This window comes from Letharia columbiana (genome assembly GCF_014066305.1).
Source record: "Letharia columbiana isolate WasteWater2 chromosome Unknown Sc0000016_s0, whole genome shotgun sequence".
Taxonomy (NCBI): domain Eukaryota; kingdom Fungi; phylum Ascomycota; class Lecanoromycetes; order Lecanorales; family Parmeliaceae; genus Letharia; species Letharia columbiana.
In genome coordinates this window covers 569,980-594,578 of record NW_023501056.1, presented here as the reverse complement: position 1 = coordinate 594,578, position 24,599 = coordinate 569,980, and the positions used below count along the sequence as shown (strand labels likewise).

The following is a 24,599-nucleotide window of genomic DNA, read 5'->3' as shown; positions in this document are numbered from 1 at the left end:
AAGAGTTAAACACCCATCATCGACCACCAAGCTGGCCCTTCGGTATTGGTCTTATCCATGACACGAGCAGATTCCCAGCAATGGTGATGATACCTACTATCCAGAACACCCTTCCATAATTTGTATCGCTGTAGCGATATATCAGCAAGAACACAATGCCGCCAAGATCACCGGCTGCACCAGTCACACCGGTGACGAGACCTACGATACTGTCAGCCTTGATAAACAAGATTGATCTTAGAATATCCCGAGGGGACTCACCGTTCGACGTAGGATGTACATGCGGGACCAGAGAAAAACATCCTCCATTACCAGCTTCCTCGAAAAAAGCCAATCCAGTGATGAGTCCGACGAACGTGGCTTTCGAATGAGGGTTCAAGAAGCCAATAATGAGCAAAAATACTCCTGTCATAACCCCAAGGCTGTGGATAAGGATTTTCTTTCCCCATAGTGAGCGGGTGTAGCGGTAAATGGTATCGCTGATAATACCGCCCGCGGGCCGGAAGACGAAGTTCAAGAGCCCGAACATAGCAGCCCAGTCTCCAGAGCCAGTCTGGCCAAGTTTGGGGAAGTTCTGGGCATAGTAAGCACCAAGGATGGTGTTGACGCAAAGCTCAGTTCCGAAAGAACAGAAGTAGGCTACCGAAAGAGCCAAGGTTGGAAGCGACAAAATCGCCTTCGTTGACCCCTGGACCGTGGGCTTTTCAACCAATTCCCAGCTTGCTGCGGCGAGAAGGTCGTCTTCCTGCGCCTGCGTTTCCGAGAAGTGGCCTTGGCCGCGGGCGGAGTTGAGTTTGATGGTGTCGTTCGACAGGCCTGGCGAGGCATGAGAATCCATGCTTGGCGGAATACCTTTGCGGTCTCTGCCAACGCCACTGAAGAAGGTATCACGCATGTCAAGATGGCGCCGTACCTCTTGAGTTCGAGCTGACCATGCGCCTGTGGGGGTGTCGGGACATGTCAGGATCATGGCTAATGCGGTAAACGTGATGAGAATGAATGGAACCACGAATGCGACACGCCAGGCGACATGGTCTGTTAGGTGCTGGTGTTGGACGAGAGAATTAAAAATGGCGGGCATGACGAAGTAGGTCACTCCACCTCCTGCGTTTCCGAATCCAGCTGCTAAAGAATTCGCAGTGCCGACGACGTTCTTGTCGAAGAAGCCTGTCGTCCATACTTGGCACGGAATAAAGCTGCCACCAAGAATGCCAACGAAGAACCTAACTGTGATGAGGCCTTGAGGCGTTGAGACCGTGCCTGCAAGGGCGGTAGGAATTGCGCCGACAAGTAAAATGCCAGCAAATGTCCATTTTGCCCCATATCTATCACACAATGGACCAGCAGCAAGGCGGACGAGCATTGTCGCGGCCAAAGAGATGACGTTGGAATTCGCGATGTCTTTTTGGGAGAGCTTCAGGTCCTTTTTGATGGTTTCCGTCATCAAAGGCGGAAAAGCATACCAACTCCAGAAGCCTATGAAGAAGCCCCACCATGAGAGCAGGAAGACCCGCCCATAGATGTTGAGAGGATTCAAAGCGGGTATGGATTTCGCTTTGTGGTTAACCGGATTGATATCTGGCGCTTTCCATAGCGAGGCTATCGAGGAATGCATTGCAGAAGCAGAGGTCTTGCAGAATTATAGCTTGCAAAATCATAGGGAGCCAGAAAGCCTGCTCCACCTCGTCGTGCTCGAATCAATGAGCTATGAGAGAAAGGAAGCATGCACAACTGAAGCGAATCAATGAGCTATGAGCGAAAGGAAGCATGCACAACTGAAGCTGGTGGATGTTGACCAGCAGTTGCTCCGTTGCCCACCCTGTCAAATGCAAGGTACAAGGGAGGACATGGAGCATGGAATTTAGCTACCGTCTAGTCTCACGCTCAAGTCCCGATCAAGGGTGCAGGGGGTCTTTGACTTTGTTGGATGGCATCATACTTCCACCCAAAAGAGTCCAATACGAACTTTGTACACTGGGTCGCAAGAGTGAAGAAAAATGCAGGTCAGTCGGTACGCTTGAAATAGTCGATCCATATTCTTCCGGTTTGTGGCTGAACGAAGTCTCGATTGGTGGGCGTGCGGCAAAACGCGTGGATAATCACTTTTAAGGTCGGCAGGGGGTTTTGCTAATCATCCCCGGAGAATCTTGGCGAAGCTGTAGGAAAGTAGGCGGGAGAGTATTTCGACCCGTATTAATAAGGCATAGGGTATAAGTAGCTATAGTGTGAAAAAAGATCGTATCCTACAGAGACCCTAGGAGTATTTCTAAATCTTGAGAGACTTTTCACTTGTAAGATCTCTAGATCAAAAGATCTTCTCAGATTTTACCACTAATGACTAAGGTATATCTTACATCTTGACGTAATATCAGCCTCTTCTATCATACCCCTACCTATAACCTACCCCTATTATACCCCACCTTATTAGTCCCCATAAGCCCCTCGAGAATAATACCCCGCGAGGATTTTAGCTAAATCGCTTAAATCTGAAGTTAGAAATAAAAAAGCGTAGATAAAATTTATAGTAGCTAGATCCCGAAAACGAGGCTTGATACTCGTATTTACGAAAATAATTACAGAAGACTCTCGAGAGGAATCTCAAGCCACGATATTATTAGATTGAAAAAATATTTGATATAAGAAGATTCTTTAAAAGGATTTTAGAGTAGATACGTTAAATTCTTATAACAAATCCTTGTGTCTAAATGCTACTCATAGTATTGTTGTTATATAACTAGCCTATATGGACCATTACGAAAAACCCCTTACCGACCTTAATGAATACTTATAACACCTGTAAAGTCATCGAATCGTCGCATGCAGCTAGCGATGGATTTCCCAAAGGCCGCAAAGGGAGCCCCACTGGATCTCTTGCTGCAGATCGGAAATTTCTCATCGTATCATAAAAGTATGGACATGGTAGCAAGGTTTCGTGGAAAACGCACCAGCGGACACTTTGTGGGGAAGCGGCAGACGATACCTTGCCGCCCCAATCATCTCCCCCCGTCACATTTCCAACCAGTCTAGTGAGTCTACAACGACACTCGGACCGCCAGGCCTATTGTTTGATATCAGCGAGATCGTGCTCGAGACTTCAAACAGGCTTGAACACGAACTTGAACAGGAGAATTTTCGGATGCTCCGATGGTCTCAGGAGGGTTCAAACGTGGCCGGTGAACGTGGCAAAGTATGTATGTCCGAAATGCTATCGAAAGTATGATAAGAGTACGAGGCAATTCCGAGCGATGTCCAACGACGTTAAGACGGACACCGTCAGGGCATGCTTTTGATAGGCACCTTTTCGGAGATTTCCTCAAAGCCACATAACCGGCACTTGCCTGTTTTGTTGGACATCACGTGATGAAACGAAGGAGTAGCGTACCACATTTCATCTGATGATCAAGCCAGGCACGGCTCACTATCATATCCGCACCAGTCGGACAAGGGATCCAGGCCTTTTCGGAGGCCAAAGCAGTACCATCAGACCTTCATATGCGACGTTGTACTCATGATGTCAAAGATCCTGTTATCCCTTGCAGTTGCGCTCTCAATTGCAAACGACTGTAAAGATCATAGCCTAGGGTTCAGAATTGAACACGGCAGCAGAGGGTAAATGATATAATTCTAAATTGGAAGAGAATAAAAGCACAGGCCAGCTCAGAGTCCAAAATATTCACGGGTCCCTTCAATCAAATATCGCAGGCTCGAGTACCAGAGGTGTCACTTGGACGAATAAGGGGCAATACTCGGTATTGGGGGATCATCGAATGGAACTCTACTACGTGACAATGTCATAATACTTAGTCGTATACAGCTGCTGTTTGGGAAAATAGAATTGGACGCACAACGATGTCCTCCAACACGGATGACAGTCTGAGACTCTCGCAGCTCCAATCCGCACTGCCTCCTCCTCCCCAGTATACCGAAGCGACCTTACAAAGTGACGTAAAAATCATCGACAATTCAAATTACAACCGTGGTCCATGGCTACTCCGACGGACCTCAATTCACGTGGAAAGTACACCCAACGATGCCTGGCAAGACGACAACTCTTCTCACCGAGAAATCGCACTCTCCATTAGAAGCAACGAAGAGAAGAAGGCGCTACGGAATCTGTTGACCAGATTTGGCAACAAACCAGCCGAAGACCAAAGTGAAGATGGCAGAACTCGTTGGGATGTAGGCCAACGTCATGACTCGTCCGACTTTGGCACGAGTGTCTTCATTCAAGCAGCACAGCCGCCGAAAGTCCAGACACGGGAGCGCCATGCGATGAAGGGGCTTGAGCAAGCCGCGAGTGTGAAAAGGTGGCCAGGTAACGGGAACCCTGCTGAACCATGGGGCAAGCTCGCAAAGGTAGACCTAAACATCACTCTTGCTATTGACGACGAGGGTAGCTGACATATCTAGGATCCTGAACTTTGGGACCCTGCTGGAGATACATTGGTATATTACGGCTACCAACGTCCCCAAGCTTCCTTCCGAGTCAAGTCATCGACTTTGGAGGAAACGAGATCGGAAACACTCGCCTCAATGCTGCAGGAAAGCTACAAGCGTACCCCGAAATCTGCACCATCCGTAATATCCGCTTCTTCTCCAGAACGGGGTGTCAAGAGACTCGGACTTGGTCGTCGGGCTCCGTCTTCGGCTTCGGTGATCAGCAACCCCGGAAACGAGGCTCAGATCCGACATGAGATCCACTTTCCGGCGCCCGATGGTGCTTCCAGGACTGAGATCTTACGGCACCATATCACCACTCGCAACTTCTTCGCCCTTCTGTTGAACAAGCCTCTCGTTGGCCTAACGTTCTATCAAGCGCTCATAGACCTGCACGAACGCCTCCTAGTGTTTATGCCAAGGGAATCTAATTGCACCGACGTGGTGATCGGATTCTTGACGAGGAATCATCTGCACAATATCTGCAATGACCCCGCAGCTGCAGCTGGGCTACTTGCTTACAGCGAAGATGACGAGGTGCAGTGGCCGGAGGGTTGGCGGGAAGGTTTCGTTCACTGCAGCGGCATGTACACGAAGCTGCGAGAGCTACCAGAGTTTCGCGATGTCAGCCACGTCTCTCGGACGCTTCTTGAGCGGTCACATCTTGAACTCCAGGCTAGGATCCAGGTTGCGGAGGACAGATTGTCAGCTTTCGATTTTGACGACATGTGGCCCTCTCACACAATTCAGCCTCCTGCCGCTCGACGTACATTCAACCACTTCCGCCGATTTCTGCTCCAATTCTATGAGAGAGCCTACAAGACTTGGCCTCCGCGCGGGATCCAAAATAGCAATGGCAATTGGCTGACAAGGGCCGTCATAACCCACCTGCAAAAGGACTTCGGTTCGCTTTATGACTACTATGTTGATCGAGACGTCGTCTGGGCCGAGACCAAGGAGCCCAGCGAGCGGTATCGAGTCATGGTGCGCAAGAAGAACACAGCGGTCTCCAAAATAAACAATGATGGCCTCGATCTCGCCAAGCTCTTCGTCCACTTCGACCACAAGCACAAGAATCCTCACATTCCGCATCCGTACCCGCTACTGCCAGATTCGACGCCCGTCGGCGACACAGGAAAGGCGCAGCAAAAGCAATCCCTCTTCGCCAGCAAGTCCAAAGCCTTGGAGAAGCAGATCATCCACGCGTACTCGGTAGCCAGCAATGCTCTCCTTCTAGGCCCCGACGTCGCCACCAACAGCTTAGTCGAAGCGTTCCAGCGTTTCGAGAAGACGGACCATCTGGGAGAGACGGACCCTCGTGATGCGAGGAAAGGCCGATGGATCCTTCTCTTTGGCATCCTGCAGGTGCTCTCGCACGTGTCTGCTGACACGCCAGATCTATGGTTCAAGGACGATGTCTCTTACTTCTTGATGCCACGACTCAAGGGAACACCGCCCTGGGTCACGGGACCGGGGACTGTGTTCGAGGAAGCCGCGCCAGCCGCAAGTCACTGCTGGAGGGTTTCAAAATCTGCGTGGGGGAAAGATATACTGGCTACTTGATTGCGACTCTGGAAAGCCAACCGATCCCATCCACTGGCGCTGGGGTGTAAAATGTCTCGGCAGAACACCAAAAACTCGCTTTCTTCGCAGAACCAGAAATTTCGAACGGCAAATCTTACAAAGCAAATTACAAGCTTTGGGATCTGCTTACGGAGAATTATTTCGACACTGAAAATTTTGGTCTCGACGCAGTCGTTGGACTACACTGAATCGCAACGAGGATAATTCTAACCTTCGGTCGGAACCCATAAGTTTTACACCCTGCCAGTGGATGATGGGGTAGCATTTCGCAACCTTTTTGGAATATGTGAAATGAGCAACACGGCGATTGTAAGAGGCTCGACCCGCTGCTCAACGCGTATCCGGTCGTTGGTCCAAAGCAAGAAGACGCTAACATCGATTTGCTTACCTTAAGCGAACGCTCTGAACCCGAGAAGGCCAACATGCAGGCATTGCATTGGCTTGGAAGTGGTGCTGGCAAGCCTGTAGAGTACTATTGCTCCAAAACGAATTCTCACAACAGATGGCCTTGGCAGCGCTTCATGTCCCAAAGATATTGGTCTCAAAGACGAAATTTCAAATTACGGTCGTCCGGCTTGTGTCCCCTTTCTCTGCGCAACGCGAATGAAGCCAGCGCTCAAGGCTGGCAATCTCTCTGGTAGCCCATCTCTTCTAAGTCGATCTATATGCTTTCGGATCATCAACTCTACCATCCCGGGACACGCTCTTGGTCCTATAATGGAGACCAGCACGACGGAAACGGACTTGAATTCGGGCGCGACGTCGTCAGCAGCCCCGCGTGATCAGTCCAGCATAAGAGATCCGGACGGAAATTGGGTGCAGCATCACCAACAGTCCCGCCTGATCAGTCAAAGTCTGTCTACCAACTTGAAACCGCGCACGCACTGGACAAGACTTGCCCAAATCCTTCGAACAGATTTACCCCCTCAATCCAACCGCACACAGGTAGCCCTCGCACGCGCTTCAGGGATCAAAATGCGCATCGTTCGACGACAGCCTCGAGAAGGCTATTCTGGATCTTTCCCATCACGGCAAGCAGTGGAGAAACGGCCTCCACTCACCCACCCCCGTCTTGCGACACCACGAGCCGTAAAAGGGTCATCGAAAAAAGGCCATGGAATGGCGCGGGCACCGATGCGACCCTTCAGGCCGGTTCGTCGGCCCAGGGTGGCGGACCCCTCTGCAACGATACTCACCGTAAGTTTGCAGCCTGCCGTGACGGAATCGGTACCGCGCTGATCATCGTCCGTAGTTGGGATGCCGAAGCGGTCGTAGAGCAACGAGATCAAAAATGCGATCCTACGGCATCAAGACAATCGAAAGACCTTTTATTTTTATTGTACAGTCATATCGCTCAGCCACACGGCCTGAACTGTGTGCAAGCCGCATCTCAAACTCTGACCCATAATACAGAATTTAATGAGCCCTTCTTTACCAAATGCAAAAGGGCACGAAGCCATCTGCCGTTCACTCGGTCCGCTCCCTACTCTGCACTCTACTCTCTTCCTGCTCCATCTGCCTCGCCGCCTCGATCGCTTCTGCTTTTTTCTTCTCTTCCAGTCTTCCGAGCAGTTCCTTCTGCAACATGTCATTCCCCGGCTCGTGTCTTAGCGCTTCCGTCAGCATATTGACGACTTCTCGAAGGGCGCCGGAACGGGGGCGGTTGTTGTGCTCTCCAAGCTGATCGAACGCCTCCCATACCTCAGCTTCCAGGTAAAAGACCATGGCATCCTCGTGCCCTCCTGGGTGTTCGGGCCACATTGCATCGCGGGCGCGTATCCCCCTGATCAGCCATACAAAGTCTTGTGCTGAGCGAACCTGCTGTAAGTCGCTGTGAAACCTTAAGTTCGCACGAGCTAGGTTGCTATAGATGATCAAACGCATCTTGTCCATGGCTTCCCGGTACATGAGTCCGGTATATCGCCCTGTCGGCACGCTTTTGGTACTGTCGCCGTCTCTGCTAAGATACTCGAAATCATTGAAGATGTCAAGTGTGCCTTTAGATTTCTGAATGGCTAAAGCGATATCGTCGGCATCGTATACCGCAATTGCTTCTTCAAAGGCTGAGGATACGGCCAGGAATTGATCGTGAATGCTTGGTCGGGCCCTGGATAAACTGGTGTGGATCTCCTGCCGATACCGCTCGCTGATCGGGGCGTCGATGTACGAATATCCAACATTGTATACGGCTCGAAGTGGCTCTAGAAGCCTCCGTGATCGAGGACTGTCGATGGAGATGGGCCGTTCTAACAATCTCGATTTGGCATCCTTGATTCCATTGACCATTGCGCTGCCACTGCCCTTCATTTCTCCGTAGACAGATGCATTGCTCTCGTCAGTGGCTCTTCGATTCTCATCTGGACCTGCACAATTAGCCGCGGCAAGCTTGGTGGCCGCGGTCAGATATCCCACTGGATTTCCATCTGTGGAGGCATTCGAGTCAAGATATCCCTCTCCAGCCGTGCCCACCTCGTCACCAATGGTAAACCAGAGATCCATAACCTGCAGCGGCTGTAACTCACGTCGATAATGTCTATCGATCGATCGCAAAGCTCTGCAGAACACTGGAAGATCGTCGCAAGCAAAAATGAAGTGATGGTAACCATGGTGATCAAACAACAGGGGTGATGGAATCAGATTGACTTCCATCACGTGACGTGTACAGGCTTGCGCTTTCGTGCCTGTCGACAGAACTCGCAGCCCACGGCCATATGCATATGAGCCGGTATTTTGGTAGCCTCCGAAATTAGTCGGGTGTAAAAGTTCATTCGCTGCCACAGAATTGATACGAATGAAGAGGTTTTCCATGTAGAATATGTTGCTGGCTTCAATGTATACCTGTCGGTTGGTAAAAAGGATCGAAGTATGGAACTGATAAGTGTATTTGCATCTCAATGTATCCTACGTAACGAATTAATCCAGGCTCAGTCAGGTTATTGGGAGAATAGGCAGAACTTGCCGTTGCAGGTTCTCCATGAAACTCCTTGGTGTGCTTGGTTGAAAGTAGGAAGCGATAGATGTTGTCTCGGATCTCACGAGGTGCTCTCATGAACGGCCCTGCATTTTCTATAGAAGGCGTGGCGGCAGGTGGATCGAGGCTTGGTGTTGAGCTTGTTGCCATGGTTGGTTGGAGAATTGCGGTTTGCTCGCGCAAGTGGAGGTCTGGACGAGACATGTCTGTTTGAACCTTTCTTCTTATTTACTATCCTACAACAAGTGGAATGGTTTTCAGTGGACCCTGATGGCTGAAACCCGGCGGATTCGCCTTACCTCTATAACACTTTGTGACTGATTATTGACTGAGACGACTGTTTGCAGCAGGTCGCCGAGGTTTGCAAATGACTCGGCTCTGTGAGTGAGCTTATTCAGAACGTGAAGTCACCAATCGTACCTTATGCCTCAAGGTGTTAACCGTAATTTGCGTGGTCGAGGAGATCCAACGAGTAGCAGGTTGAAAGCTTGGAAGGTTGAAGAACGGGCTGTGATGTTCCAGAGAAAGGAAGGTCTGGTCCTGTAGATTACAGTAAGGGTTCGATGGTTGTAGAGAGGCCCAAGGTTGTGAATACTCGGTACGTTCTAAATGTTTAAATACACGACTACGCTAGTCCCAACATGGCCTTGTGCTTGACTCTGCCGGTAAAAGAAGTGGCCATAAGTCATCCACAGAGGACACCCCAATTCCCCTAAGGCAACTATGCCGCTTGCACTATGGGACTTGAGTATTCTCCACTTCCCTTCTCAGTACGACCTAGAGACTTCAAAGTTTCCGCCAGCCCAAATCTCCCTCTACGCATGACTTATGAGCACTTCCCTCATGTGAGCACAGCGCAACCCTCACCCTGTTCAACCACTACACTAACGAGTGCTCCGCCGAGCGTAACTTCCTCGCCCGCCACACTCTCATTTTCACCGTCGATTGGAAAGGTCTACCCGGAAACACTGTCTTTCATGACGAGGACTGCTCCAGGAGGAGCATCAAATGGTGGAAAAACCCACCTCAGGGATAGTATCTTTGTCTATTCTACTACTCAACAACAACGACCGGACATCAAACAAAACTCCCACGGTCGGCATCGGTCCCCCAAACCCAAATCTCAAGTCTCGTCATGGAACATTCCATGTATGATGATACTAAAGCGCGGTCTTCAAGAGCTGTTGCGCTGCAAATGACTTCGACGATGGCGACCATCACGACCGTGAGCACTGGTCATCATGGCAAGGATGATTATCTCGATGTCAAACGCAACGAGGAGCAAAAGCGGGCCGTTGAAGATCGTCTTCCCACGGGGCTCCCGTGCAAGAGACTACCATCTCCACTGATTTTGATCCCGCAATACGAAACCCTCGCTCCACTGATACAAAGGACTTTTTTTGTGAAATATTTCAAGGACAGGTACCGGAATGGGTAATGATGTTGACACTTGACCTATACATTCTGTCCAAGCATGGAAGCCGAAAGACTTCGCTACTGTACACAACAGTAGTCGACGCGCTTTTGACTCCTGTACACCTCAGTTCTATAAACGCCCAATCATGCAATGCAGACGTTCCTCATCATCAGACACAGTGTCCTGGATCTTCAAACTACCTAGGTTCAAGCGGCCTACTTTTCGTCTTCACCTCCCTTGGCTTTTAAAACGCCCAAATCAATCAGCCTCTCCCAAATGCCGTCCTTCCTGCCCACCATCTCTCTGTCTACTTCCAGTCCATCTAGTCTCTCCAGAGTCTTGCAGCCATTGATGACCAGCATTTCATAAACCCTTCTCCTCAACTTCGTGTCCTCATCCAATCTTTCACGTGAGAGGTTGTCGGCTGCCCTATCCACAGCTGGCAGGAGGTACGCTACCGTGTTTTGGAAATCAGACCAAACCTCATCGTTGCTTGCTATCGAGTTGCGACCATGAGGCACGACACGCTTCTCCTCCCGTGCAGGTTCCTGTGGCGTGTAGAAGCCCACGGTCAAGGGGTTATTTCGCAGATCAACCTCGAGTAAGCCTTTTCCTACCCGATCAAGTACAGCTGCTGTTCGCCGCAATCTAGAGATACGGTTGCCTGCGACGAGCAGCTTCTCTAATTTGACTATCCCGAGCAAAGGACGCAAATCACGGATGGCATTGTAATTGCCGTTGAGAATGCGAACATTGGGGCACTGTAGACCGAAATCTGGAGGAAAGCTCTGCAAGCCTGTTGAAGCAAGCTCCAGGTGGTGTAGGTTGAGGAACGGCGTCGATGGGGCGAATTCTGGGAGGGGATTGCCGGAGAGAAATAAGTTGCGGACTTCATAACAGTCGTTGTATTGGATTTCTAATAGGCTAGAAGCAGGCGTGAGTGTTTGTTCGCGCCATGACAGGGTCTCTAGTTGCTTTAAGCAATTAAGATCCTCAATCTGCGCAATGGAATTCTTGTCAATGTTGAGGATTTTGAGCTTTGGCATAGCTGCCACTTCAAGAAATGAGAGGCAATTGTTGGATATATTGAGAGTCTCCAAGTTGGAGAGAGGCTTGGACCGGGAAATGTCCAATATCTCAAGGTCGTTGTAGCCTAACACTCTTAGATATGACCTTTTACAACAAGCAAATGACTCTAGAGAACTTACTGAGATCGCAAGTCTTCAGGCTTGCTAGCTGATCTAGATTCGATGCTTGAATAAGCTCGTTGTCACGCAGATCAAGATCAGCAAGCCGCTGACTGTGCTCCGTTAGCGAGGGCAATGCCGGAGTTGCTAGGAACGTACAGATTGAAGTTGTCAAGGTCAACAGCTCGCAGCTTGTTACCTCTCAGGCTTAGGCTTATCAGACCGTCCAGGTCCTCGAGACCGTTCAAACTTCGGATTTCGTTGTAGTCTGCTTTCAAAGCTCGCAAGTGGACAAGGCTATGGAAGCCCTGTACACTCTGAAGATTATTCCCTGAAACGTCCATGTACTGAAGATTGTATAGGGAGTTCCACGCTGCAAGGTCCGATAAGCAATTCTCCTGGATGTTCAGTCGCCGAACAGTACTGGGAATGCCATTCAACTCCCCGATCTGATTGTTCGAAACATCGAGCTCCTCAATTCCTCCACAGAACTCATCAAGCATGTGCAGAGTTTTCAACTCTCGGTCATGTAAGTCGACACTGCGTATGTAATCCCAGTATGGCTCATAAGGTTCCAAGTCTGTAAGATTCTTGACCAGATCTTGGGCAGCGAGCGACAATATGTTGTCGGCCTGGTATGTCCGAGACTGCTTTGGTCTCCTCGTCACTTGACCAAGGTCACTGTCAAGAGGCTTGTCGATCTGATGTACGGTGAAGTCAGGTAGTGGACTCAGGTGAAAGCTTACGCTAGACCGGTTGCCTGTCGTTGGCGGCACCATCAAGCTCCTTGACATCGGCAGAGGGGTTGATACTGCTACTTCCAGAGTCATAGGATGGCCTTGATTTGAGTATTGAACCAACGACAACTCATCTTGTTCATCAAGGCGAGACATTGGGCGGGCATGATAGGACTGGTTGCTAAATGACATTCGACGCGAAGTACCGCGTCGGCCTGACTTTTGCACTACACCAAAAGATGTGCGCCTGCTGTTGGACCTCGATGGCTGATAAGCTGAGCGGATGGGTGATTCTTCTGGATCAAATTCACTCTGTCCTTCCCAGAGGTCGAGGTCATCGTCATCATTCTCGTGCGCTGGTTCTCTCTGATCTACTAATGGCGAAGAAAAGGCGACCGTGACCACACGTGCCTGGCGATGTTTGCCACTTTGGTGTTTAGGAACCCGGGATTCACGGCCCTCGAGAATACTGATCTCGTGTTCGACTTCTGCTTCGTGCTGATCACTAGGGTCTGTAGAGAACACTGGTGGAGTCTCTTTAGGCGGTAAAGCCTCCTCAACCCAGGACGTAGCTCGTGTACCGGACTGAGGACCGCTCCAAGCAGATTGAGAGCATTTCGAAGGCGCTGAGCGGTCTTCGACGGTCTCTAACATTTTGCCATCTGCAGTTCTCGGTCTCGCCTCTCCAACTGCTTCAGAGATATCTAATACCTTAGCGATAGCTTCGCATATTATTGCTTGGTCGTGACTGGAATCTTTATTCACTGCTGAGCCTGAGGATTTAACAGACGATATTGATTCCTTGACTCGTTTCAACTCCTCCATCTCATCCACACTTAAGTCGGGTATATCACCAAAGAGGTCCTCCTCAGTCCCATCGCTCACAGTACGATCGTGAATCTCATCATTGTCGACGTTGGCTGAACCTTTGCGCTTAACCCACAATTGCTTCTGACGATCAAACACCATGCCCGCCATCTGGTCTGACAGGAGATGAGCGACGGTCTGAGGGGCAATCACCAACCTGTTCGTAGAGCTGTGGGATGATCCCGTGGGATTAGAGCGACTGGTCGATGGACCTGAACTTGAGTGAAATTCTTTGGACTGGATCTGTCTTTCCGATCCCAAAATCGACAGTTCATGTGTTGAAGGCGAATGCTTGCGCTTGTGAGATTGGACATTATTCTCGCGTATGCGAACGTTTGGTGGGTCACTTTCTGTGCCGCCATGAGGGTCACCCCCCTCATGTGCAGGTGCAGAACACTCTGATGTCTTCCCGGACTGACCGATCTGCAGCGTTTTTAGCGATGAAGAAAGTGCAAGGCCCAAGGTTTCTTGTTCCTCAAATTTGCGAAGATGGCTGATCACCCTCGCATCCGTCTGCGCAGGAATCCTCAACCGTGGAGGACTATGTCCCTCTCGGCTAGGTGGCCTTGAGAACTCATCTTTGGTGGAGTCTTCCACAACAGATTCCTCAGCAATTGTTGGCTGGCCTACTTCCGACGCATCTGCAGTAGTGTGACTGCTTCGTGGGCGTCCTTGGTTACGGATTAGCTGCATGATCTGTTGAGCTTCGTTGAAGAAATCTGCTGTCGTGACAGAAGCTTTGCGGGATCCATAAGTGATATCTTGCACTGTGTTGAGAGCGATAGTAGCTAAAGCTCCTGCCACGATTTGTGTAGGAGGATCTATGGCAGAGGCGCCATCCTGGTTGTGCACTGGGACTGGAGACGGCTGAGGTGGGAGGCCAGAGATTCTTGAGGTGGTCTGCTGCACTGCAGAGCTCACCGGACTCGAGGCTGGCAATTTGGGCTGTCGTATATGGCGCATGGCAAGTACATTTGGGTCAGCGACTTGGTTGTCGGTGTTGTAGAGCGCGTCTTTCCTCTTTCGGCCTGTCATGGAGACGGGCTGTTCCTTGATTTCCACTTGCTGCCGGAGCTGTGCAATATCCTGATTTATTTCCTCGGAGCTACGTAGAGTTCTTCGACGTTTTGGTGCAGGATCCTTTGCTGGAGAATAAGGCAATCGCTTTCCTGTGTTAGTTTGCAGGACGTTACGCTGCCCAAGCTCGACTTGATGATGGCGCTCCTTGGTACTCTTTGCCCGCGCTCCTCTGGGACGGCTTTCATGACGTTGCTCCAGCGTGTCACCCTCGTCTTTTCCTCGGGCCTTAAATTTTCTGCTGTCTCTCGCAATCTTCCCACAGGAGCGATCAAGAGATGGACGCTCAAATCGAAAATCGCTAGGGTCTGACTGTGGTGATTCAGGAGCATCTGCGTCTTGCGAACGCGATCCTGTTGTTTCATAAGCCGGAAATTGATGATCATCTAGGTCGCTGCTTCCAAAGCTACTGATCCTTTGACTCTTTTTACCGTTGTCGCTTTGTTGATGATGGCTTCTTTGTAAGCGTCTCTTCGGCCCCGGGGAAGGAGAAGACCGTGCATTGACACTCTTTGCACTCGAATCTTCTTGCAGATCCCGCTGCAGTGTCTCTTCAAACTTACTCATACGCCGTGCCAGTCTATCATTTGTGAATGTATCGTACTTATCGAATAGCTTCAAGGGGCTGCCAGAAGATCTAGGCCTCTCATAACTGCCAGCGCTGTCATTCTTTTGGTGGCTAGGAGTCTTTGGTGGTGAAGTGGGCATGCTCGATTTGGTTTGAGAAAACATCTCAGGCAATTTAGGAGACGGTACCACATCGTGGGTGATGGACGTCTGAGATTTCATAATTGGTCCATCCAAGTCTTGCAATAGTGATGGGCTCAGTGGACGTCTTTGAAACGATCCATCATTGGAATAACCTCCTCTGTGTATGCTGACGAAGCCTCCGTTGGCAGCGTATGCATCTGTGCCCATGGACAGATCATCCGGCAGAGATTGGCTCGTAAGCTCGTCCAATTGTCCTAGGCAGGGTGACCTATCAGAGAGCCGAGAATCCGCGTAATCGATCTCGTGGTCACTCGAGCGAGAGCTAGGTATGTTTTGCTGCTGCGTACGTAGCTTGTCCATCTGCGACCTTAGCCGCCGCATAGACATATCGATCGCGGCGTATTCGACACGTCCATCCACGGTATTGTGTCGAGAGACATAGAAAGGGCTGATGTTCTCATCACGGGCCTTCTCCGGAACACTGGAGATTTTGCTATCATTCGTACCATTTGATGCAGACTGAAGACTTGATCCGTCATACGCTCCCAGTTGAGAAGGAGTAGGAGCAGTAGGTAACACGGGTGATCTGCCCATAATTGCATCTGGCGATGGTATTGGACCGGAAGTTCTAATGTTGGCACTGGAAACCCTTTCCGTCCTTTTTCCAATCGTTGAAGGAAGCTCAATCTCCTGTGGAGCCATGTATATTGAATCTTCCTTTCCTGAAAGCTCTGACCGGGGCGACAGAATCAATTTGGGCTTCTTGGGGTCGCCATCAGGAGTGTTTGGACCTTGGCGTGTAAGTGCAGGATATGGAGGAGGGCTTGACGGAAAGTCTTGTATCTTCGAGGGCTTCTTCTTCATCGCAGGTTTTGACTTTTGCTTTGAACCAATCGTGGGTGGTTTGAACACACTCTCCAAACCAATGGGACTGAACAGGTCTCCCTTTCCCAAATTTTCCTTGAGTACCCTCCTCTTCCAATCCGGTGTAGCCTGCCCATCGATATTCTTTGCCGGTGAAGCTTTTATTTGAACGGTATCTTGCGGCACCGTTGGCGTCGATTCTGCAGAGACCTGCCGCCCAAGTGCCTTTCTTGACGCAGTTCCTGGGCCCTGCAACTTGACTTGTCCATTGTGCAACCGGTTGCGCGAGGCGTTGAGGTTGGACGACGTCTTCTCCCTCAGCGCAGTCTCACTGCTGTTGGCTCTTCGCAGCGATGAGTCCAGTCCGTCGTCTTTCCTACCAGTTATTGACAGGTTCGACGCCGAGCGAGGTTTGTAGCGGGGTATGCGGCTTTGCGAGCCATTGCTATTTGGACTCGATGCATCCCTCAAAGTTGAAGTCTGCTTGCTTGAGGTTGAGCGAGGAGAGGCAGGTTGCGACACCCAGTCTTCAGACAACGAGTCGAGCCATTGATCCATGGTGTCGGCGCCGCTCGAGAGTTCGCTTCGTGTCACCAACTGTCGTCGCACTCTTGTAGGCCGAAAGCCTGAAGTTAAGATATCAGATAATCATAATCTAAACATAATGCCAATGCTGCTGTTGTTAGTTGGTCTCCGTGGCGGTCGACGTTCGTTTGCCATTGCCCTGCCCATGACACGCGGGGCAAATTATTGATCGCGCTTGATTGTATCGCAATGATCCAAAAACGGACTAGCGCAAAAACGTTGGCACGACGACCATTTTCGAGTCTACACTCTACACAGATTTTTCTCCATTCGTAACATTACAACGTCTTAAGATACACTGGTACAGTCTTGGTGTTTCCTGTTTTTAGAGCCGGCAGACAGTGTATTGTAAATGCGGCCATTTCATTTGTGCGCGACGTTTGCGGCTGTCTTGTCGCGAAGATGACTCAATCTCAAAAACCAGATATGCTATGAATACAGCTACCTCCATTCCATCCTGGTTCAATCTGCAGAAGCCCTTCCTCTTCGTAACTTCAACATCGAGGTCTACCGCTTATCTTGCACTATCGAAAGCACTTTCTCCTACCCTTACTCTATTATCCATCGCCTATCGCCATAGCAAAGCTCACTCTCACCATCATGCCACGCACCCTCATCCCAATAACTCAAGACACTAACACTGACTGGTCTGGCATCATCCTCCCCTCTCAAACAGCCTGCAAGCTTTTCCCTTCTTGCATCGTTCGGCTCATCATTCAAAATTCCACCACCAAATGCAGCGAAGCTATCTACTTCGAAATCACCAAAATCAAGGATGGCACTTTCTGGGGGAAAGCTCAAGGCACGTACCGACTGTCGGACTGGATTGGATTGAAGGATGGCCAGCAGATGACGTTTAGGAAGGAACATATCAATGAGATACCCATAGATTGGCAGCCGAAAGCGTTTCAAAAAGCAGTGAGAGGTTTGGTGGCGCAGGCAAAAGGGAGAGGAAAAGGATATGGAATTACGGGGTGTAGGGGTGCTGCCGTGGTTTAAGGGGAGAGAACGACTGAGCTTGGTGACGGCTGTGCTCCCACCTTGTCCCAAAGGGATTTAGTATCAAGGGCTGCACAGGTGACGAGGGTTCGATGCTGAACGAATTCATAACATCATCGAGAACAGGCCCACATAGCTTATACTGATGGCTAAGGACTGGGAGCCAGACGCTTGTCTTCCTGATGAATGCACGATGATGAATGCACTTTGCGCTATATGAGTCCAAAAGGTAGCGCAAGCACCTTGTGGCTGTCAACGCGAAGTACCCACCTTGTTCAGTGATCCGGGCAACTTGGAAGCCTTATTCACTTCCAATTTCGCGGACGAGTAATCGTCAAGAGCTTTGCTTGCCGGCAATTAATGAAATCCCCATCTTTCCTCCTCAATTACATCACAGAGACTGATATCCCCTTCATCCCACAATTTGTCAATTCTTTGTAGAACGTGTCGACAAAACTTCAGATAATCGATTCCTAGGCAGATTTTGCAGGCGCGACTCGGACCAAGCGCCTATCAGCTTGCAGCGGAGAAAACTTACCACTATTGATCTCAGAAAAGGGACAGGTCCATGTGGGATTGTTGGACCACAGACCGTTTCGCAGCGGATTCGTAAAGCTAGGAACATTTCCAGGGTTGCCGCTAGCATCTTTGCTACGATCACGTTCCAAGATGTCGATCGCGGAAACAGATTCGATGTCACCTAAAGAGCATTACGAGACTGGAGGACATCAATGATAGCCTGGTAGTCTGCGTATGGCAAGCGAGAGAAGTCGAGATGAGGGACGTAGTCATCTCCAACCCGGTTTGCAGGCTTCTTTTCTCTCCCAACAGAAGCTGTCTTAGGGGTCCCATCATGAAAGCCATCTGGCCCACAGTCTCTGAGATAACCATTCCGTTTTCTATTTTATAGCACTCTCTCCAAGTCTTTGAGCCTCTTTTGTGCGATCTGGAAGGGCGTACCATATGAGTCTCCTGTATAATCAGGCAAGGCACCACGCTTGAGCAAAATCAAGATGGGTTTGGCTTTTCCTGACAACGCTGCTGCTTGAAGAGTACCCCCAAAAGGTCCACCGTGTACATTGGCATTGGCATCAAGCAATAGCTCAACTATCTGAGTGCTGTTTGCAGGCGTAAAGGCTGCGCCATGTATTGCTGTAACGCCGTCTTCGTCCTGAACATTTGGCGCAGTTCCAGTCAAGAGCACTAGAATGACGAAGTTGCTGTGCCCGTGGTTCGCTGGTATAATTGACAGCAATTCAGTGTTTAGATTGGGCTTCGCTTTGAGCGCTAACTCCATAGAAAGCCGAAAGCCTTTCATGTCACGCTGGCTGTATAGAGCGGAAATGAGGCAGAAACCTATGCGTTCCAGGTCAGCTCCACGTTCGATGAGCAGCTTGGCGCATTGCAGCCTGCCCCCATCGAAGTGCAAAATTAAGTGGGTTTCCGGTTTGTCATCTCCGTTAGGATCTGCGCCTGCGTCGAGGAGTGTGATCATCAGGTCAATGTTCCCTTGGAGAATTGGTCCGTACAGAATCGCCGCATCAATCCCATGTCTGGCTGCACTGACATCGGCGCCCGTAGTCTCGGCATCTTCTTCAATTGTGACTGGACCAAACGCACGTATCAGGTAGGAGAGTATCCTGCCAGCGTCTTCGACGTGTTCTTTAGGAACTTTGGTCGTTATACGAGCATAAGTCTCATCCAATGTCTTAGGAAGGCTCCGTGAAGCTTTTCGGAGAAGACCAAGTCTCATGCAAACTCGAATGGCATCAAGCTGGCACACTCCCCATCGAAACATTCCATTTGCACCGTTCAACAGAGCAATCTGAATCTCCTTATGGGTCTCCTCCGACCGTTCCAACAGCTTGAAATCATGTTGCAGCTGATACGGAACGTATGTAAGGATGTCTCCATCAACGACGCTTTCTTCCAACGGAATTATGTCCGTTGCCAGAGAGTACAAGATGTCTTTAATCTCAGTCTCTTGTCGGCTAGTACCGGAGAAGTGAAGGTTCTTTTGATTCCAGCTTCGCATGTCTCTCAGACCTTCCAAGTTTCTTGGCACTCGTCGAGAGCATCGACGACTATGTATACTGAGGCCGCACTTTCGTCGATAATACGTTGAAGCACATCACAAGTGTCTTGTATAGTTGGCCTACTGCTTCCACTATCGCACGTAATGTAAAGCTCCTCAACAATTGTGGACACTTAAGGATCTTGGCTGAAAAGCTGGACTACTAACGAGTTCAGAAAGTTTTGAAATAGTTGCTTTTCTGGAAGTCGAAGTAGAAACACGCAACCATTTCGTTGCTATTACTATCATCGAGCAGAGAACAAAGCACAGTAGAGCCCAGGATAGTCTTTCCGCAACCTGCTTTACCATGCAGCCTAAGGAAAGAATGGGGTGCACCTTTCCAGCCGAGGAAGATAGGGCTTTCCAAAAGCCAGGTTCCAGTGTCTTGCTGCCGCTTAGTCTGCGCAGTATTCAGGAATGAAGATGAATTTGGAGCTGAGAACCAGCTAGCCAGGCGTGAATTCAGGTTTTTGGTTGCAGCCGCGTGCAGTGAATTGACAACGTCGGACATGTCTTCGCGACTGTCGAGCCTCAAGACCCTGGGCTTGTATCAGTGTATTATAACTTGATTCTCAATGGATCAAGATGACAAGACTAGTGGACCGACAATGCTAGAGTAAAAGTTATCAAATGATCGCTAGCGAAGGCAGTATCCAACAAGGACTTGAGACTTCTCAGCCGCCTGATGACTTCTTTGATTTCTTCTTTTTCGAAAGGCCACTCGAGAGACCTTTTGACCCTCGATTGATCTTTGGTGAGCTTCGTCTTAAATTCTAGCGTTTCATGGTAGCAGAGAGAGAGCAGGGTACAATGATAAAGTCAGTAGTCAATTGAGTGATGGCAACCGGACTTGCAGTGATGCTTAGTGGTTCCATGGCTTAAGGCTTGTGAATTTGACTCCGGCAGATTTGACAAATCTACCATACGAGGTGGGCATGCAAGATGCCGTCCCATGGCCTCCTCTCGCTCAAGCTCTGGCTCGTCTCGAGGTTCCCCGACCCAACCCATTGCTAGATTAGGGTAAGGAGGCGTTGGCTGGTTTGGCAAATCTTTTCAGATATCTAGCGCGCGCACCTGCAAGAGAGCCCCGACTTACCCCTCAGCTCTACCCAAAGTTGAAAGGGTGTGAGGTAGAGCGACAAGGCCGTCACTGTGGCAGGCAAGCAACTTTCTACAACTCGAGCAAGAGTATCTCTTTACATCGACCCGCGAACGCAATCGGAAACACGAAAATATGTTATGGAGAGCATGGGGAGAGGGGTCGTAGCCGATTCAGTGCTACTGTACCTATTTAGTACTGAGGAAAGCCGTGGGAAGTACGACCAGAAACCGTCACGCCAAGACGGCGATAAGGTGCATCATCGGGCTTTAGGGCTTGCGCGTGCCAAATATCCGTGGCCATTCCAAGCTGCCAACAGTGAACAACCCCGAAACGCGAATTTGCCGCCTGCGCAATCCTTCAGTCTCCAGAAGAGTTTATGGTGACAGATATCGGTTTCTCTTTCAACAAGCATTCATATGAATCAGATGCATCGTTTCCTGAAGGCCTCGTCCTGATGCTGTCGCTGTGCGGAGAAGATGCAAGGAGGGAAGGTGCGGCATCCTTCCCATCTTATGACGAAAGTCCTGTCTGCACCCTCGTCATCGTCACCGACAACTATGACTTCTAGGTCTGGGTCGCAAGCATTCTCAGCCTTCTTCTGATTTCTTGAAAAGTGCGTTGATGCTATCATCCACCCACATACATACATATGGCTGGCTCCAGTCATGACAAGACCCTGGAGCGGACCTCCTCCCAGATGTCTACAGCTTCACGAGGGTCCGGCACTGTCAGAGTACGCTCACGAAATCAATCTCTAGTCACACCAACATCAGCCAAAACACTTGAGTCATTCCCTTCGCTGTCCCCAGAAATCTCGCCCAGCGCTTTGAAGCAAGACAAGCAGCTTGTTGCCAGCCCGAAGCCCAAGTCCCCAGATAAAATCCCTCGCAGGCCGTCCAAGACGAACCCATCTATCGTTGAGTCTCTCGTCACAAGCACTCCATCTTTTCGAGGCCGCTCGGCGCTTTTCGAAGACTCACCTAAAAACCCTCCCAGTGAGTTCCCTGGCGCCCTTCACCACGCCAGCGATGATCACGTACGCAATCTTATCAGAAAGAACGGTGCGGTCGCGTTGGTTAGACAACTCGCAGAGGACTTGGCGGCGCGGGATGCTGAAATGACAAGACTCAGACGGCGGGCAGAAGAGCGGGAAAGGGAACTCAAGAAGATGCTGAGGGAGGTGGAGGTGTCCAATCTGGATATTGAAACCAGGCTTCATCGTCTCGACAAATGGGCTGAAAATGAAATAAAACTACAAGATCCACCTTCGAGAGCAGATGGGAAGAAGTCAGGGCGAATGAGCGGAAAGGATAGGATGCCTGGTGTCGCGAATGGCATCGATGAAATGATGGGAGAGGCCATGCAGGATCATCTGGGCCCCAATACTGAGTTGGACGAGGGATATTTAGACTCGCTGGACGAGGTCGATAGGCAAGCTACGCTGAAAGCCCGAAGCGTGTTTTCAAAAGAGTCGGATGGGCGATCCACAGTATCGAGTATGGACTCAGGTCGGCCAAACAGTACTCTCCGAGGGTGGAAGGACTATCTCTGGAGCGCAAATGCTACAAGCCGCAAGACGAGTCGAGCGAGCAGCATCATAAGCGACTCCAACGGGGACGGGGAAGACACTACGCGAGCTCGGGGCCTCAGCGGAAGCAACGCTCGCAGGAAAGGTCTGGATGATGATCTTTTCCAGCCGCTTGCTCGTGCTTCAACAACCCAAAGTTCTGACACCAAACAATCACGTAAGTCGTCAACATCCGTTGCGTCCTGGACCATGAAACTTTTCGCTGGGAATACTCAGGCAGGCCAAGGCACAATAAGAGGAAGATCGGCTACTACTGGCGATGGGCAACCCAAGAATGCAAGAACGGCATCGACGACCTCAGGTCCAGCACCTACGTCAGCCAAAGCAGCGTTGATGAAGGTTAACAGCATGGAACCCTCTGCTCAGTCCTCTCGAAACACAGTGCGACCCCTTACACTTGCACAAGGCGGTACTATAAAAGTCTCTTCGCAGCCCTCGATCTCTCAGACGCCTGTGAGTCTCAATGTTGTCGATGCTGCCACGAATCTTGGTCCTGTCGAAATGGACACTATCCACCCGCCCGACTCAAAGCCTCCCACGCTAACACAATTCAACAACTACAAAGACACCGCGGACCTTCTTACCGACAGGTTCGGGTTCATCTACGACCAGCGTCGCAGGAAGAGAGAGGCGGAGTCTACCCGTACTCATGCTAGAGGGAAATCGAATGCTAGCGCGAACGTGGAGCTACTCAGCGGCACTTTGGAATCTCTGAAGAATAAAGACCCCGATCAAATGTCTCAAAGGTCAAAGGCCAACTCTGTGCAGCGACCAGACACTCCAGTGTCCGTAGATGATAAGACGGATGAGAAGCCAACCAAGCGTTGGCAGGATTATCTCAAAGTTGCGACGTTCCCAACCGAGCTGCTTTCTCATACTCCATCCGCAAAGCCCGCCACAAAGGTCATAAGCGCCGACAGCCCTGGTACTCTGAAACGGGCGCCAACTGTTGGCGATGCGCGAGGCTCGTTACCGTCCACGAGCTTCAACCCGGAACCAGAGATGTCACCTGTCACGGCAGGAAACGCCGAAATGTCCAAGATACTCCTCGAATCTTCGAATGCCCTAGCCACGTCTACCTCCTCCGAAGGTGAACCTGTCAAGCTCCTACTGGCGCAGCTCACAGAGCTCCATGACAGTCTGCAGCGCGAGAGGACTGTGAAATGGAATGGATTCTTACGGAAGGTCCGGGCTGAGCGAAAAAAGGAAGGAGAGTCAGCAACAGTCTCCGATTCTCGTTTCAAACAAGCCATTATGCCAGAAATGCTCCTTACAGATGGTGAATTGATCGGAGTCGCAGGCCTAGGAAACAAGGGCAAAGTCGGACGTGCCAAATGGAAGGAATTCAGACAGCTCGTTCTGGCCGGTATCCCAGTCGCGTACCGCTCAAAGATTTGGGCCGAATGCAGCGGTGCCACAGCTCTCCGTGTCCCTGGCCACTATGACGATCTCGTCGCAAGCGAGACTGACGACCCTGTCATTGTCTCCCAGATCCAAATGGACATCCACCGCACCCTAACCGATAACGTATTCTTCCGCAAAGGTCCCGGTGTCACCAAGCTCAACGAAGTCCTCCTTGCCTACTCCCGGCGCAACCCGCAGGTCGGCTACTGCCAAGGTATGAATCTGATTACCGCCTCCCTGCTGCTTGTCATGCCGACCGCCGAAGACGCTTTTTGGTTGCTCACAACGATCATTGAGAATGTTCTTCCCCAACACTACTACGATCATTCACTCCTAGCCTCCCGCGCAGACCAGCAAGTCCTGCGCCAATACGTTGCTGAAGTCCTACCCAAGCTCTCTGCACATTTGGATGAATTAGGAATCGAACTGGAAGCGCTAACCTTCCAATGGTTCCTCTCAGTCTTCACTGACTGTCTCTCCGCCGAAGCGCTTTTCCGTGTCTGGGATGTCATCTTTTGCTTCAATGACGGCAGCACCTTTCTCTTCCAAATTGCTCTAGCCTTGCTCAAGTTGAATGAACCCCAGCTACTAGAATGCGACAGCGCCGCCAGAGTCTACGGCTACATTGGTAACGAGATGACAGATCATGCGATCAGTATTGATGGGCTTATTGGAGCTAGTGAGGCGTTGAAGAAGGTAGTCCAGAGGAGTGAAGTAGAGGAGAGGCGATATAAGGCTGTGGAAGAGGAGAGGGATAGGGAGAAGGGGAGGACGAGGGGAAGCAGTGGTGCTAGTGAGGCGGTCAGCAGTGGGACCAGTGGAGGACAGCTGAGTTTCCAGGAGCCGAGGCCTTTTTTCGAAGGGGAGGAAATGATCAAGTGATGAATCATTCGTCCCTTTCTTTTCTATTGGCTACAATGATACCCACGGCATACAGCGATCAATTGAGCAAATTTCCTCTTGGTGTGCAGAAATGATGCCATTATATTGACATG

The 24,599-nt window shown here is 50.4% G+C and overlaps 8 protein-coding genes across 8 annotated transcripts; 3 read left to right on the top strand and 5 right to left on the bottom strand.

Moving 5' to 3' along the window:
• Window positions 1-16: 16 nt before the first annotated feature.
• Window positions 17-1,615, bottom strand: HO173_005786 (uncharacterized protein; the record flags this gene model as incomplete). Its single annotated transcript, XM_037307700.1, has 2 exons — window positions 17-201; window positions 262-1,615. 2 exons carry the CDS (start codon window positions 1,613-1,615, stop codon window positions 17-19), a joined length of 1,539 nt encoding a protein of 512 aa, XP_037165509.1.
• A 2,234-nt stretch (window positions 1,616-3,849) lies between these two features.
• HO173_005785 (uncharacterized protein) lies at window positions 3,850-6,000 on the top strand (the record flags this gene model as incomplete). The annotated part of the gene is made up of 2 exons (XM_037307699.1): window positions 3,850-4,356; window positions 4,411-6,000. 2 exons carry the CDS (start codon window positions 3,850-3,852, stop codon window positions 5,998-6,000), a joined length of 2,097 nt encoding a protein of 698 aa, XP_037165508.1.
• A 624-nt stretch (window positions 6,001-6,624) lies between these two features.
• On the top strand, window positions 6,625-7,260 carry HO173_005784 (uncharacterized protein; the record flags this gene model as incomplete). The annotated part of the gene is made up of 1 exon (XM_037307698.1): window positions 6,625-7,260. The coding sequence occupies one exon, from the start codon at window positions 6,625-6,627 to the stop codon at window positions 7,258-7,260; it is 636 nt and encodes a 211-aa protein (XP_037165507.1).
• A 228-nt stretch (window positions 7,261-7,488) lies between these two features.
• On the bottom strand, window positions 7,489-9,142 carry HO173_005783 (uncharacterized protein; the record flags this gene model as incomplete). The annotated part of the gene is made up of 2 exons (XM_037307697.1): window positions 7,489-8,922; window positions 8,981-9,142. The coding sequence occupies 2 exons, from the start codon at window positions 9,140-9,142 to the stop codon at window positions 7,489-7,491; spliced, it is 1,596 nt and encodes a 531-aa protein (XP_037165506.1).
• A 1,482-nt stretch (window positions 9,143-10,624) lies between these two features.
• HO173_005782 (uncharacterized protein) lies at window positions 10,625-16,410 on the bottom strand (the record flags this gene model as incomplete). Its single annotated transcript, XM_037307696.1, has 3 exons — window positions 10,625-11,562; window positions 11,618-11,709; window positions 11,756-16,410. The coding sequence occupies 3 exons, from the start codon at window positions 16,408-16,410 to the stop codon at window positions 10,625-10,627; spliced, it is 5,685 nt and encodes a 1,894-aa protein (XP_037165505.1).
• Window positions 16,411-18,340: 1,930 nt separating this feature from the next.
• HO173_005781 (uncharacterized protein) lies at window positions 18,341-19,471 on the bottom strand (the record flags this gene model as incomplete). Its single annotated transcript, XM_037307695.1, has 1 exon — window positions 18,341-19,471. The coding sequence occupies one exon, from the start codon at window positions 19,469-19,471 to the stop codon at window positions 18,341-18,343; it is 1,131 nt and encodes a 376-aa protein (XP_037165504.1).
• Window positions 19,472-19,682: 211 nt separating this feature from the next.
• HO173_005780 (uncharacterized protein) lies at window positions 19,683-20,021 on the bottom strand (the record flags this gene model as incomplete). The annotated part of the gene is made up of 1 exon (XM_037307694.1): window positions 19,683-20,021. The coding sequence occupies one exon, from the start codon at window positions 20,019-20,021 to the stop codon at window positions 19,683-19,685; it is 339 nt and encodes a 112-aa protein (XP_037165503.1).
• Window positions 20,022-20,988: 967 nt separating this feature from the next.
• On the top strand, window positions 20,989-24,486 carry HO173_005779 (uncharacterized protein; the record flags this gene model as incomplete). Its single annotated transcript, XM_037307693.1, has 2 exons — window positions 20,989-21,103; window positions 21,371-24,486. The coding sequence occupies 2 exons, from the start codon at window positions 20,989-20,991 to the stop codon at window positions 24,484-24,486; spliced, it is 3,231 nt and encodes a 1,076-aa protein (XP_037165502.1).
• Window positions 24,487-24,599: the final 113 nt, after the last annotated feature.